At 46.6% G+C, this 14,338-nt stretch overlaps 3 protein-coding genes across 6 annotated transcripts; 2 read left to right on the top strand and 1 right to left on the bottom strand.

Moving 5' to 3' along the window:
* Positions 1 to 2,973: 2,973 nt before the first annotated feature.
* Vmo1 (vitelline membrane outer layer 1 homolog) lies at positions 2,974 to 11,565 on the bottom strand. 3 transcript variants are annotated; one of them, XM_078042738.1, is made up of 4 exons: positions 11,390 to 11,565; positions 3,840 to 4,032; positions 3,635 to 3,750; positions 2,974 to 3,357 (listed from the first exon to the last, which is right to left on the bottom strand). In XM_078042738.1, the coding sequence occupies exons 2-4, from the start codon at positions 4,020 to 4,022 to the stop codon at positions 3,060 to 3,062; spliced, it is 597 nt and encodes a 198-aa protein (XP_077898864.1). In that variant the 5' UTR covers positions 4,023 to 4,032; positions 11,390 to 11,565; the 3' UTR covers positions 2,974 to 3,059. The 3 variants fall into 3 exon arrangements, with proteins under 3 accessions (XP_077898864.1, XP_077898863.1, XP_077898862.1); XM_078042737.1 differs by having other exon boundaries at positions 11,422 to 11,565; XM_078042736.1 differs by lacking the exon at positions 11,390 to 11,565 and adding an exon at positions 6,647 to 7,919.
* Gltpd2 (glycolipid transfer protein domain containing 2) lies at positions 5,709 to 7,153 on the top strand. The gene is given in 6 exon segments (XM_013363778.4): positions 5,709 to 5,724; positions 6,368 to 6,483; positions 6,485 to 6,522; positions 6,617 to 6,938; positions 6,940 to 7,074; positions 7,076 to 7,153. Coding segments are annotated over 6 exon segments (705 nt in total).
* A 91-nt stretch (positions 11,566 to 11,656) lies between the features above and the next one.
* On the top strand, positions 11,657 to 13,755 carry Psmb6 (proteasome 20S subunit beta 6). Of its 2 annotated transcripts, none has more exons than XM_005337366.4 (6): positions 11,657 to 11,812; positions 12,199 to 12,266; positions 12,703 to 12,834; positions 12,952 to 13,081; positions 13,270 to 13,414; positions 13,541 to 13,755. In XM_005337366.4, exons 1-6 carry the CDS (start codon positions 11,711 to 11,713, stop codon positions 13,681 to 13,683), a joined length of 720 nt encoding a protein of 239 aa, XP_005337423.1. In that variant the 5' UTR covers positions 11,657 to 11,710; the 3' UTR covers positions 13,684 to 13,755. The 2 variants fall into 2 exon arrangements, with proteins under 2 accessions (XP_005337423.1, XP_077898861.1); XM_078042735.1 differs by having other exon boundaries at positions 13,521 to 13,755.
* Positions 13,756 to 14,338: the final 583 nt, after the last annotated feature.

The raw sequence follows: 14,338 nt of genomic DNA, 5'->3' as shown, positions 1-14,338 counted from the left end.
GCGGGTGGGGGTAGGGCGCCGGGTGATCTCCTTCACTTACTGGACCCTACCTGTCCACAGAGGCGCTTACTTGAAGTACAATGCTTACTGGAATTTGTGCGAGGAGCCACTCACAGTGGTGCCCTGGAATGTGACGCTGCTCTCCTTGCTGGTGGTTGCCTCCTGCCTGGAGATGGTGCTGTGTGGCGTGTACCTGGTGAACGCTATTATTTTATCATTTGATTGAAAGTACATGAAAGCGAATACAAAAAGAAAAAGAAAAATGGAGGGAGTGATGCTTCTATTCAGTTCCAGAGAGGCACATCTGGGGAATGGGGTGGGGGACATCAGGTCAGCATGAGGATAATCTGGGTTTTACAGATTTTTAGCTGAGCTAGGTCATGGGAGGTATCAGATCAGGCAAGGGAGGCAGCGACCAAAGGAGGCAGATTTAAAAGGGCCGCTGAATGAGGCTTTATTGAGACATCACTCCCGGTTGGAACTCGATCAGACCCACAGAGTGGACAGGGGAAGGGTCTGAGGAGAAACCTCGTGGAAGCTTGACCGGACTGGACTTTTATGGGGCTTACAGCAGGAAGGGAAGGGCTTGGGACAGGAAAAGGTGTTTTTAGGGTCCCTTGCCCCCTTGGAGGTGGTCAGGGGAGTTGGCTGAACTCCAGGACTGGCCAGGGGGTCCTGCTGATTGACAGGCGTTAGTCAGGAGATCTGGCTGATTGACAGGTGTTTCCATTGGCATCTGATTGATGTTCTTTTCCCATTTGGGCTGCTTTGTTCTAAGTCACCACCACCAACCTAACAGGAGGAGTTACTTTTGGCGGGGCCCCTTTGGTGGCCAGGTAACGGGAGGAGTTTAGAGTGGGGCTGGAGGACAGGTAGGTCACCATATTCTTCATTGTCCACTTCACGTTTTGAATGTAGCCTTCCTTGCTCTGAAGCCTCACTCCCTTTCTCTTTTCCAAAGGGCTCTCTGCTCACTGAGCCTCCACTGACTGCCAGGTTACACCTGTTTCTCCTGGACCCTTTCCCTGGCCCGCCCACTCCCTGTTTTTCTTTTCCTCTACCTCTCCCCCTCCCTAACCTGGGGGAATGGGGGTGAGGGAAAGTACTTGTCTGCCAGAGGACCTAGGAAGTGAATATCTCCCAAATTAACAAGTAAATCCTAACATGCTATCAGGACTCCTGGGACACCCCCCCCCCACCCCAATCAAGGCACACCTGGAATGTAGCCCTTTGAAGAGCCTCTTAAAAGCCCTCTGTTTTCCCTGATGGGCAGAATCACAGCCTCTGGGACAGGACTCCCCCGTGTTTCTCCTTCACTAGCAAAGCAATTAAATTACTTTTACTTTTTTCTCAAAACTGTTAAATTGGCACTGGGGACAAGGACCAAGTTTTGGGTTATATTATTGGTGTCATTTGTGAGAACTGGAGGAAAAAGGAGGTGGGACAGCATGAGGAGGAGTTGTGGCAGCTTGCTCCTGGCTAGGTCCTCACTCCCTTTCTCTTTTCTGAAGGGCTCTCTGCTCACTGAACCTCCACTGACTGCCGGTTACACCTGTTTTCCTCCTGGACCCCTTCCCTGGCCCACCCACTCCCTGGCTCACTGGAATAAACTGTTTTTTTTGTTTGTTTGTTTGTTTTTTGAGAGAGAGAGAATTTTTTTTTTTTTTTTTTTTTTTTTTTTTTTTGGTTTTTGGCCGAAACAACATCTTTGTATGTGGTGCTGAGAATCAAACCGCATGCCAGGCGAGCGCGCTTCGTCTTGAGCCACATCCCCAGTCCCTGGAATAAACTGTTTTGAGTCCACCTCCAACCCTCCCGGCTCAGATTACTCCCTAAATCAGCAGGAGTCTTTGAGGGCCTCCTGAGCTTGGTGTTCTCCTGCCCCTGTTGGAGCCCCTACACCCCATTTGTTTTGTTTTGAAAAGTTACTAAGCTATTAAGTTGTGCAGGAAATACAGTAGTAAACAAGGCAGATGAGTTCTGTGCTCTCAAAGAATTGAACATTCCAGGAGTGAAAAAGACAATTTTTAAAAAAGCAAAGGATTATTTTAGTTGATAGTTAACACGTTTTAATTTATTTATTTAATTATTGTTCTATTTTCAGTACTGGAGATTATTGAACCCAGGGCCTCACACATGCTCTGAGTGCACTGTCACACCATTGAGCTACACACATCCCCACCCTTTTTTGTTGAATTTTCAGACAAGTTCAGCTAAATTGTCCAGGTTAGTCTCCAACTGTTGATCCTTCTACTTCAGCCTCCCAAGTGGCTGGAATTACAGGTGTTTACCAGGGCACCCAGCTGTAAAAGCTTTTTAAAAACACATTGGTAATAGAATAGATATTAACTGATGGAGTTATTGTGTTTTTGTTTATTAATGTTTTTGTTTTTTAATGACAGGGAAAAGTCTGAGAAAATGAGATTTGAGCTAAAATCTGAAGGATGAGCTAATCATCTAGGTACCTGGGGGATTCTAGGCAGGGAGAACAGCAATGAAGGACAAAAGGTCCTTAAGAGTATTTAAAAAGTCAAATTTGGATTTAGCAAGGGGGGGGGGGTTGGAAACTATGGAAAAAGACACTTTAGCCTCTTAAACTCTAGAAGATAAAGACTTAAAGCTATTGTAGCATTGTCACCTCCTGATTTGGCAGAAGTTTCTTAACCTGAGATCACAGGTAACTTGGAAAGGAGACAACCTGTGCTCTTAATGAGGGTGGGGTATTTACAGATGTCCTCAGAAAGCCAGAGACTTCCTTCACACACACACATACACACACACACACACACACACACACACACACACACACACACACATACACACGCTGTTTTTCATGACGAAGGGGCCCATAACTTGCAGCAGCCTACCATGAACCGCCTGAGATCTCACTCAAATGTAGACCTGGCCCAGTACTGGGTTAGTAGGCAAACAAGGAGACACAATTTCTCATTCCTAAAACAAGCCAAACCAAAGTCAGGATGAAAATGTTTTAATCCCCGGGGGATGGGACTAGCCTCCGGGCCAGCCGGGGAGAGGACTGCGACAATGTTAGGACAAGGTTAGGTGAGGCAGCAGAATACTCGAGCATCATTAAGTGCAGTGTCATCACGGAGGCCTCTAGGCTGCTCAACCTTGGTCTGTAAGCCACATGCACCTTTCAGGCAAGACGTGCTCCATTCTCCAAATTTTCCCCAGTCCAGCCCAGGCCCCTGCAACTCCGTGCCATCTGAGCACCGGAAACGCACGTTGTTCACCGCGGTGTTGTCCCCAGGGGTTATGGGTGCTTCCACCCGAAGTGAGAAAGCCACTAGGAAGCCACCACTAGGACACCATAGAGGCTCACTCCATGCACCCCACCTATAAGGGAAGAGGAGAAGCGCTAGCTCTGCGAGCACTCCCTACTCACCTTGAGGCCAACCCAGAACGTGGGACTTTCCAAGGCAGGTCAGGGCCACCCCATTCGGTTGGATTTAACCACCTGACCTTCCGTGAGGTGCAGACAGGTGGACTTCCATCCACCTCCTCAAGTCTAAACTAATTCAGGAGGAGTCTATCTGCTGGGAGAGGGCATGTAACAGGAGGGTAAGAGACATGCCCTGACCCTAAGACATGCTTGGCCCCTGCCCCTTCTCACTTTCCAGATTGGGACTCCACAACTTGAGTGTTGAGCTCAGAGTTACCACGTGTGCAGTGCAGCCGGATCCCATTCAGAGCTGTGTCATCACCGAGAATGCCTTGATGGGGCTCTACCTGGGTAGTGAGGATGAGTTAGGGGACCGCCATCCTTGGCTCCATGGCCCCATGCCATATCCACCCCCTCCAAGCCCTAGAGCTCTCACCTTAAGTGAGAACCCGCTGGCAAAGTATCCATCAGGACACATCTCAGGCAGGGCCCAGTCGCCCCAGGGACCCCCGTTGGTCACTTCAATGACAGGGTAGCCGATCAGCCCATCTGCCAGCGCATATTTGCAGTACACGGCCCACAACAGCATCAGCAGCTTGGTTCCCACACTCGGTTCCATCCTGCAGCATCTGTGAATCAGGCCTCTTAACTCAGGTTTATATCAGTCCAGTCCCTATCAGCCCCAATCTAGGCTCCAATTGCGGAAGGGCCTCCAGGATTAAGTGACATTCAAAACTAATCTGTTCCGGGAACTCCACAGACTTCAGGAAGGCAGAGTCCCAAAGCTAAGAAAGGAGGGGTAGTGACAGTGGGCAAGTTGAGATAATAACCACATACTAAAGGCTTACTATAGGACACAAATTGTGGCTAGTGCTTTGCAGACATATTTTATTTAATCCTCACAATGTTAGGAAATCTGAATTACCTTTCCTATGTGGCTGATGAAGGAACTAAGGCCCAGAAATGACAAATGACTTGCCTGAAGTCAAAACCAGCAAGCAGGGAACCATTCCAACACTGGGAACAAAGTCCAGGACTAGGCCTCAGAGACAGGATTGGCCAGGGGCAACCTAGGGAGCCCTAGGATGTGAGGAGCATAGAGTGAGCATATGGCAATTCATGAACGGATGGAATTGGGATGGGTCTTCTTAGAGACTGGAGTGCTGACCCTTTGAGAATCCAGAGTACCAGATATACCCAACTCTAAGATGTTTATGGATAAGGCTCTAAGAACCCCCTAAGAACAAAACAGGCTGTTTCTTCTATCACTTCCTGTATCCAAGCTTTCTTTTTGGTACCGGGGATTGAACCCAGGTGCGCTTAACCACTGAGCCACATCCCCAGCCCTCTTTTGCATTTTATTTAGAGACAGGATCTCGCTGAGTTGCTTAGGGCCTTGCTAAATTGCTCAGGCTGACCTTGAAATGGTGATCCTACAGCTTTGGCCTCCAGAGCTGCTGCACCATGAGCCCCCACTATATCCTTACTTTCTTTCCACCGGGTGGACTTCTAATTTACAAAACAAAAAGCAAACAAAACCTGTCTAGATCTGTTAGAGAGTTCCACCCCTGATTTGCCTGCCCTTCATACACACAGCTTTGCTTATTCAATTCCTATTTGTTTAGTAATAATGAGTTTTGGCCTGTAAGCATCCAAGAAAAACAAGGCCCCTGTCTTCTTCAGAGCTCCCATGGGGAAAACAAATAGAAAATTCTCCCTCAATGGATGTTTAGCTCTGGGAGAACACTTTTATATTCTGGAGGCCTAGTAGGGCCTGGCATGTGGAAGTAGTTAATGAAGATAATTTTTATAAATGAGCGTGGAATCAATCTGGAGTTTAAAAAGTTAAACCAAAAGAATGTAAAAGGATAAAACCTAAAGTACATAATTGAAAGGTCACATACCTAGATCATGACAAGGTTCTCTGGGAATAGAATGGAAAATTTAGAAGTGAGTGGTCGCTGGATCCCAAAGACCTCCCCTGCCCCACTGAACTTGGGAAGATTTGTAGGGCAATTGTGGTCAGCTTTCCCATTTACAACATTTTCACAATCATTATCATTTAATCCTCACATGAGGCTTGCAAGTACCTATTATTATCCTCAATTTATAGTGGAGGGAATCCAAGTCCAGAGTTAACTTACAGTCCACAGTAGGGGAACTGGTTCTTACCCTAGCCTCTCTCCCCAGTAATACCCATGCTGCCTCTTACTATAAGCTGACCCTACAGGAAAAGGAAATGTAGAGATGTGTCATTGTTGCCAATTCCCCCCAAATCTTCATTCAGTCCCTCACCCTACGGTAGATGCCCTTTGGGCAAAGTATACAGGGGAAGGGGTCTTAAAAGGTTAATAATTAATTTAATAATAAATTAATTTGCATCTCAGTTCATTGCCCATATCTTTCCCCTCCTGGAGACCTATGACGACACTAGCTAGGGGCTAGTGAGGGGGCAGTGGTCTCAGCAGCAGCCATGGGGGGGTCTCACTGCCTCACCCTGCCCTAGGTTGCTGATTCCACCAGGCAATTCCTCTATTTTTGTGTTGGTGCTTTTTCATCTCAGTGATCAGATCCTTGGTGAATGGCTTCTTTCCTTACCTGCTCAGGGAAAAACTCAGGAGTCTAGGCCCTTAGAACCCAAGCTCCCTTTTCTGGACCTCACCACTTAGTTTCCCCTCTTCCCAAGCATCCTGTCAGACTGCAGGCCCTGGCAAAGTCCTGCATTCCAGAAGGTCCACTGCCTTCCAAGTATGCTCAAGACAGGGTATGCTCAAGACAGGGCTGAGTCTGAGAGCCCCAGATAGAACCCAGGGGGAAAGGGAGCTAGGCTAAGGGTCTGGTGAAGGATGAGTCCTCTTCCTCATCTCCTCTTTCCCATCATGAAACTGAGTATAGCAGAAAAGGGCTGAAGCTAGACCTTAGGGACAATGTGTTCAGAGCCTAATCCACCTGCTTGCTAAGTAGATCCAGCAAGAGCCGGATCCTCTGATGGTACCCAAAGAGAAGAGCTTTGTTGTCTGGGGCCTCACGGAGTGCTGGGCTGCATGATAAGGCCCTTTATTGCCAGTCTGAAATTGGAAAGGGGATGTGGAATTGTCAGGATGGAAGGAACTAGTCAGGTGAGTGATCTCTCTCCTACAAGCCAGTCCTCACTTCTTTGTTTCCATCGCCCTCTCAAATCATCTCCCCCATCCCATCCCACCAAGCACACAGGTTCCTAACTCCCCTTGGCTCCACCTTCACCTTAAGCAAGGCCTTCACCAAGGTGACAGCACTGGTGACTCGCGTGCATGCCCCAGATTCCACCCATTACACATCACTGACAACCATGGTGGTCTGGGAGAATCAGGCAGGAATGCAGGAGCTGCCAGGTAGGTCCCCAGGAACTCGGCTGGCTAGGTCTTTGGGCTCACGAATGTTATTGCTCTTGCTGCAGCGCGCGCTGCGCTGGTCCCAGATCTGCCTCCACTGGGTGGCGACAAGGACGCTGGGAGGACCGGACGCCGGCACGCAATGCAGCGAAGCCTATTGGACATTTCCTGACCCCATATCACCCCTGGATCATCCGTCACGCCGCCCGCCTCGCTCTCCTCGCCCTCCCAACTCGCAGCCGCTTGCTGGAGCTGGCGTGTCCAGGAACCAGAGAGCGGACTAGCGGGCTACAAAGACGGGGCTGCTGGCACCCTGGAGAATGGCCACAACCGCACCCAGGGACTGATAGCCGGACACGGACTCCTCCCGTTGGCTTGAAGTCTGCAGTGGTGAGAGACTGGCCCAGAAGGGAGAACCCTGGGAAGGGATCAGCGCAGCCCAGGATCTCGACCCCAATACTGATGGGAGACACCTGAGCTGGCAGCTTGGCTGTCCCACTCCCACAGTGACGCCATCTGAGCCAAGTCCTGCCCCCCGCGGGGATGATTTTGAGCTTCTCGCTCATTCTGTAGTCTCAGGAAAATGGGAGGAACCGTGAGGAATGAAGTATTCTTTGTCAGCAGCCGACCTCAGGCATTTTGTGTAATGATGGCAGGCACTTAAGGGAAACAGTGTGGGAAGATGTGTCATTCCTGTTCCCGGCAGCCGAAATGATCAAGCTTCTCCTGACCTATTTCAACCACTCCTGTGGCTTCAGTTGCCAACTCCATGCCACCTCTCCAGCCCAGACCTGTCTTCTAGGTTCCACTGACATATAGCAACTCTTTCCTGATGACATTCACAGTCAGCTCAAACAACATCTGCAAAACGGATCCCATCACCTTCCCCCTGAAAGTGCATCTTGTCCATTGTTCTGTCTCCTTGAATGAACAGCACACTCTCCTTTCCATGACCTGCACATCATGCCTCACACCAAGCAGACACTCAGCTCCCTAACTTTGTGTCTATCCTATGTTTACCAAATGATTCTTTGGCCACTCCCAAAACAGCACTGAACATGAAAAAGCCTGCCCTTTTCCGAGGCAAATTCCCAAATTATACCTCCCATACACTTTCTTCTTGACTCCAGAATCCTATGTCTACAACTGTGAATTCTGCATTTTTGCTTAGATGTGAACTAGGCATAGCAAACCTAACATATTCAAACTAGTCATTGCTAGCTCAGTAAATACCTCCATTCTTCAGGACCTTAGACCATAAACCTTGTAATATGACTCTTCTGTTTCCCATTCATCACATCAACATCCAATATGTGAGTATCTAACAATTTCCCACTTTTTCCACCACTACTACACTACTACCCTTGTCCAGGACAACTTTATGGATAACTAATTTTATTGCAATATTTTTTTTTTTGTATTGGGGATTTAACCTAGGGCCACTTAACCACACCCCCAGCCCTTTTAATTTTTTGAGACAGGGTCCTGGGAATTTGCTTAGAACCTGGCTAAATTGCTGAGGCTGATCTCCAACTTGCAATCCTCCTGTCTCAGCCCCTCCCAAGTCACTGGAATTACAGGCATGTGCCATCATACACAGCTGCAACAGCTTCTTAGTTGTCCCTCTGTCCATCCTTTCCCTCCCAATAATGTATTGTCAGTAAAGCAGAAAAAAATAACACTTTAAAATGCAGTTTATTTCCTGTCACTTTCCTGCTCAAAAAATAATTAATTAAATCACAAATGAGGCCAAGAGTTTAGTAATGTTGCTCAGTAGCACAGTGAATAGATACATAAGACCAGCATACACACACAAAAAGGGATTATAACGAAATACAAGAAAGGCCAGGGCCTAACTCAGTAGTAGTACCATGTATGAGGCACTAGGTTTGATCTCCAGTACAGGAAAAAGAAAAAGACAGCACTTTCCTAAATTGATCTACAGGTGCAATGCAATCCCTAACAAAATTCCTAATTTTTTTTCCCAGAAAGGAACAAGCTACTCCTAAAATTCATACGCAAATGCAAGGGATCCAGAATAGCCAAAACAATCTTGAAAAGGAAAACACAGTTGAAGGATCCACACTTCCAATTTCAGAAATTACTACATTCAGAAACTATATAGTGATGGTGGTTATACAACATTTTGAATGTAGCAAATGACACTGAACTTCACTCTTTAAAATTTTATGCGTTTTTGGGGGGGAGGGGGCGGGGGGAGATGTGGTCTATGTTGCCTAGGCTAATCTAGAACTCCAGAGCTTAAATAATCCTCCTGCCTCAGCCTCACAAGTAGCTGGGATACAGGTATGCACTGATATACTGGATAATTTTCTTTTAAATGTACTACAAAGCTACAGTAATCAGGACAGTATGATACTGGCATGAGGATTAAATAATAGCTCATTGAAATAAAACCAGGAGAAGAGTATAGAAATAAATCCATATATTATTGGTAAATTGCTTTTTTTTTTTTTTTTTTAAGCTGGAGTTTGTGTTGCCCAAGCTAGTTTCTAACTTGTGGACTCAAGGCAAGCCTCTTGCCTCAACCTCTCAAGTAACTGGGATTATAGGCAAATGCCACCACCTCTAGCTTTTGGTCAATTGATTCTTTTTTTCTTTTAGGTGATGCTGAGGATTGAATCCAGGACCTTGCACAGGCTAGGCAAGCGCTCTGCCAACTGAGATATATTCCCAGTCCAGATCCATTGATTTTTAAAAAATATTTTTATTAATTATTGATGTACCTTTATTTATTTATTTGCTCATGTGTGGTGCTGAGAATCGAACCCAGTGCCTCACAAATGCTAGGCAAGCACTATACCACTGAGCCATAACCCCAACTCCCTGCTCCATTGATTTTTGACAAGGATGCCAAAAACATTCAAGGGGGAAGGAAGAACCTTTTTGACAAATAGGGCTGGAACAACTGGGTAACTACATGCAAAAGAATGAATTTAAGCCGGTGTGGTGGGCATGCCTGTAATCCCAGTGGCTTGGGAAGCTGAGGTAGGAGGATTGCAAGTTGCCAGCCTCAGCAATTTAGCAAGGCCCTCAGAACTTAGAACCTTTCTCAAAATAAAAAAAAAAAGGGCCAGAAATGTGGCTCAGTGGTTAAGCACCCCTGGGTTCATTCCATAGTACCAAAAAAGAAGGAGGAGGAAGATGAAGAGGAATAAATGAATTTAGACTTCACATCATATACAAAAAAAAATGACTTGAAATGGATCACGGATATAAGAATGTTAGAGTCAGCACTACAGAACTCTTCAAAGAAAACACAGGTGCCAGGCACAGTGGCACATCCTGTAATCCCAGTGACTCCAGAGACTGAGGCAGAAGGATCCCAAGTTGGAGGTTAGCCTGAACAATTTAGGAAGAATCTGTAAAAATTTTTAAAGGGTTGGGAATGTAACTCAGTGGTACAGAGCTTTCCTAGCAAATATGAAGCCCTGGGTTTGATTCACAGCAACACACACACACACACACACACACACACACACACACATATCAAAACTTTCCTTCTTCAAAGAATACAAATGAATTAAGTATAAAGACAATCCAGGGCTGGGGCTATGGTTCGATGGTAGAGCACTTGCCTAGCATGTGTGAGGCACTGGGTTCAATCCTCAGCACCACATATAAATAAATAAAGATCTATCAACAACCAATAATTTTTTTTTAAGAAAACAAGCCAATGGGAGAAAAATATTTGGAAATCATGTACAGGATGTTTCTAATATCAAGAATAATATAAAAAGCTCAGCGGCTTGGGAGGCTGAGACAGCAGAATCCTGAGTTCAAAGCCAGTCTCAGCAATGCCAAGGAGCTAAGCAACTCAGTGAGACCCTGCCTCGAATAAAATACAAAATAGGGCTGGAGATGTGGCTCAGTGGTCGAGTACCCCTGAGTTCAATCCCCAGTACAAAAAAAAAAAAAAAAAAAAAAAGTCAGCACAGAACAACACAACAGGACCCTGTCTCAAAGGTAAATAAATAAATATTTTAAAAAACTCCCATAACCCAACAATTTTTTAAAAAATCCCAATTTAAAAATGAGAACTTAAATAAACATTGCTCCAAAGAAGATACACAAATGGCCAATTAGCACACGGAAATATGCTCAATATCACTAATTATTAGGGAAATGCAAATAAAAAGCCAGAAGATTGCACTCATATCCACTGGGATGGCCACAAAAAAAAAAAAAGAAAAGAAAAAGAAAAAGAAAGAAAGATACATAATACCAAGTGTTGGTCGGTATGCACAAAAATTGGAATCCTCACACATGGCTGGTGCGAATATAAAAACTGGTGCAGTCGCTACGGAAAACAATGGTCAGTTCCTCAAAATGTTAAATAGAGTTACCATAAGACCCTGTAATTCAACCGCTGCTAAGTTTACAGCCAAGAAAAATGAAAACACCCCACGATTATTCCAACTCAGATCTCCAGGCTCCAATCAGACAGATCAGTACAGCCCAGGCCAGTACTGAACTCAGGACCTTGCATGTGCAAAAGTGCTCTACCACCGAGCAACATCCCCTGCTTTCCGGACTCCCCTGTACTAAGCACTGATCCCAGGGATGATCTACCACTGAGTTACATCCACCAAACCTGTTTTATTTTATGTTGAAACAGGATCTCACTAAATTGTCAAGGCTGGTCTCAAACTTGCGACCCTCCTTCGTTGGGGTAATATGCGCGCGCCACCACAGCAAGACAGGACTTTCTCTTTTCGCTGTCTCTCTGCCCCGCTCTCTTTAATTTGTTGCCTGACACACTGCCATCAAGTGCTCACTGTCGCAAAATAACGTAGCCTCTACTTTCATTTCCCTTCTGCCGTCAACCGCGGCATGATTTCTCTCCCAGAAGGCCTCAGAGAGAGTGACAGAGCGCTTTACGACAGTTGCTTTGTGGCAGCAGAGGAGGAGGAAGATGGCGGCCACCTTAGTTGCTGCTCGAGGAGAGGGTCCCGCACCCGCCTGGGGGCGGGAGGCTGTAGCCCCAGACTGGGAAAACCGGGAAGTCTCCACAGGGGTGAGGAAGGAGTCAGGATTCAGAAAATGTGCACAACTGGGGAGGATAAAGCCCAAGTGGGGTTGGGAGAGGGGAGGTGGACTGTGTTATGCTCACGGCCAGAGAGAGGTATTCTGAGGTTGCTGGAGTGGTGTGGTACGTTGGTGATGGGGAGTAAAGGGTGGGTTGAAGCGTGAAATTCTATCTTTCAGGGCAAATGAAACCTCTGAGCATGAGGGTTGGAATTCTGGTATTTTGAGAGGAGTGTAGAGGCCCCCACAGGATTGGAAAATGGGTCCGCGGCGCACGAGTTTTGTATTATGGGATCTGGGGAGGGAATTGTTGGGGTTTATGTATGTTGGGGGATGTGGAAAAGTCTAGACTCATCCTTCTCTCCCTTTTCTCAGACCACTATCATGGCTGTGCAATTTGACGGGGGTGTGGTTCTGGGAGCAGACTCCAGAACAACCACTGGGTGAGCTCAGGACAGATTTATAAAAGATTTTCCCATCTTTCCCTTTCTTGCATGCGGGACTATCCTGTTTTCCCTCTTTTCGGTGCTGGGGAATCGAACCTGTGGCCAGCCAAGCAAGTGCTTTATCACTGAGCCACGCATCCCTAGCCCTGCCAGTCCATCCTTAATCCTCCAGACTAATGTGGGCAGGGAAATTTCTCGTCTACCTGGAGAGAAAGATTTATCCCAGCTTGTATTTCTATAGTTTCATTCATCCTTATAAAAGTCTGTTCTCCATCCAGCCTACTTCCATTTGTATGAGAACCAATAAGCAATACTGGTTTCCTATCCCTGAAAACACTCACACCCCAGGTACCCCCCATTCCCTTGTGGATAGTGATGGGATGGAGGTGGGAGGCAGGTGGGGTCTTTCCCTCACTATTCTGCCATCTTGCAGGTCCTATATTGCCAATCGAGTGACTGACAAGCTGACTCCTATTCATGACCATATTTTCTGCTGCCGTTCAGGCTCTGCAGCTGACACCCAGGCTGTAGCAGATGCTGTCACTTATCAGCTTGGATTCCACAGGTGCTTGTGGGCAGGGAAGGAGCAAGTATGGGAAGGGTCCTGGGACCTGATGCACTAAGTGGGCTCACTGTCAGGACCTAAGACTGCCTTCTTTGTAACCCCCACCCAACCCTCCAGCATTGAACTGAATGAGCCTCCATTGGTGCACACAGCAGCCAGCCTCTTTAAGGAGATGTGTTACCGATACCGGGAAGATCTGATGGCGGGAATTATCATTGCTGGCTGGGATCCTCAAGAAGGAGGACAGGTGAAATAATCTACTCCAGCACTGAAGCCTTGCCTTAGATCCTTTCTCTACTCCAACCATTTTCTATTTCTCATTTCAGTTTCTACCTCACTTACCATTAACTCTCCCCAGACTGATCCCACAATGGGAAGGTGGATGTATATGTGCTGGGAGAAGGTTATACACTGTGACTGTTCTCCGTCTGGCAGGTATACTCAGTTCCCATGGGAGGTATGATGGTAAGGCAGTCCTTTGCCATTGGAGGCTCTGGGAGTTCATATATCTATGGCTATGTTGATGCTACCTACCGTGAAGGCATGACTAAGGAGGAGTGTCTGCAGTTCACTGCCAATGGTGAGAACTTGGGTTTCTGGGCCTGTGGTCGTCAACTCTCTCTACCTAAGCCAGACCAACATTTCTCCTTTATTACAGTACTCCCAGCAACTAACTCCAAATCCAACTTCCTCCTTTTATCCACAGCTCTTGCTTTGGCTATGGAACGGGATGGCTCCAGTGGAGGGGTGATCCGCCTGGCAGCCATTGAAGAATCGGGGGTAGAGCGGCAGGTACTTTTGGGAGACCAGATACCCAAATTCACCATTGCTACTTTACCACCTCCCTAAGTCTGCGATTCTAGGATGTAATAATATTCACCCCGTACCAATAAGAATTTAATAAACAGTTTGTCAAAGAGAGTCTTTGTAATTTGAGGTTCTTTTCTTACCTCAAACCTGAACTTGTCTGGCCCACTAGTGGTTTGTGCAAACCACTGCACTAAACTCAAGAGGAGTTACACAGGAGATTGAGGGAGTTTATGAATGTTCCACCACTCTTCACTAGACTTTTGCATGTGTGGTTTTCTTTCTTCCTCCCTCCTCCTCTTTCCCTTCTCCACCCCTTCCCCCTTCTTTTCTCTGCTCTTTTTATGGTGTTATGGATTAATCATAACAGAACCTCCTACATGCTAAGCAAGTGCTTTACCACTGAGCTGTAATTCCAGCAGGGGCCAGGCTGGCCTCATGCTTGCCATCCTCCTACCTCACTGCCAGCCTATCTCAAACCTCACATAGTCAGGATTACAAGCATGTAAAAGTATGCACTGCACCCAATCTGATTTTTTAAGGATTTGTTTTTGCTTTTTTGTTTTGGTAAACTTTTTTAGAGAAGTATTGGTTTACAGTAAAATAGAGTGGAAGTTAGAGATTTTTCCATATATATGCCCGTCCCCACATACAACTGCCTCCCCTGCTTTCAACATTCTACACCAGGTGATGTGTT

This window comes from Ictidomys tridecemlineatus, chromosome 3 (genome assembly GCF_052094955.1).
Source record: "Ictidomys tridecemlineatus isolate mIctTri1 chromosome 3, mIctTri1.hap1, whole genome shotgun sequence".
Lineage (NCBI taxonomy): Eukaryota > Metazoa > Chordata > Mammalia > Rodentia > Sciuridae > Ictidomys > Ictidomys tridecemlineatus.
Note: the sequence above shows the minus strand (reverse complement) of the source record. Positions and strands in the feature narration are given on the sequence as shown.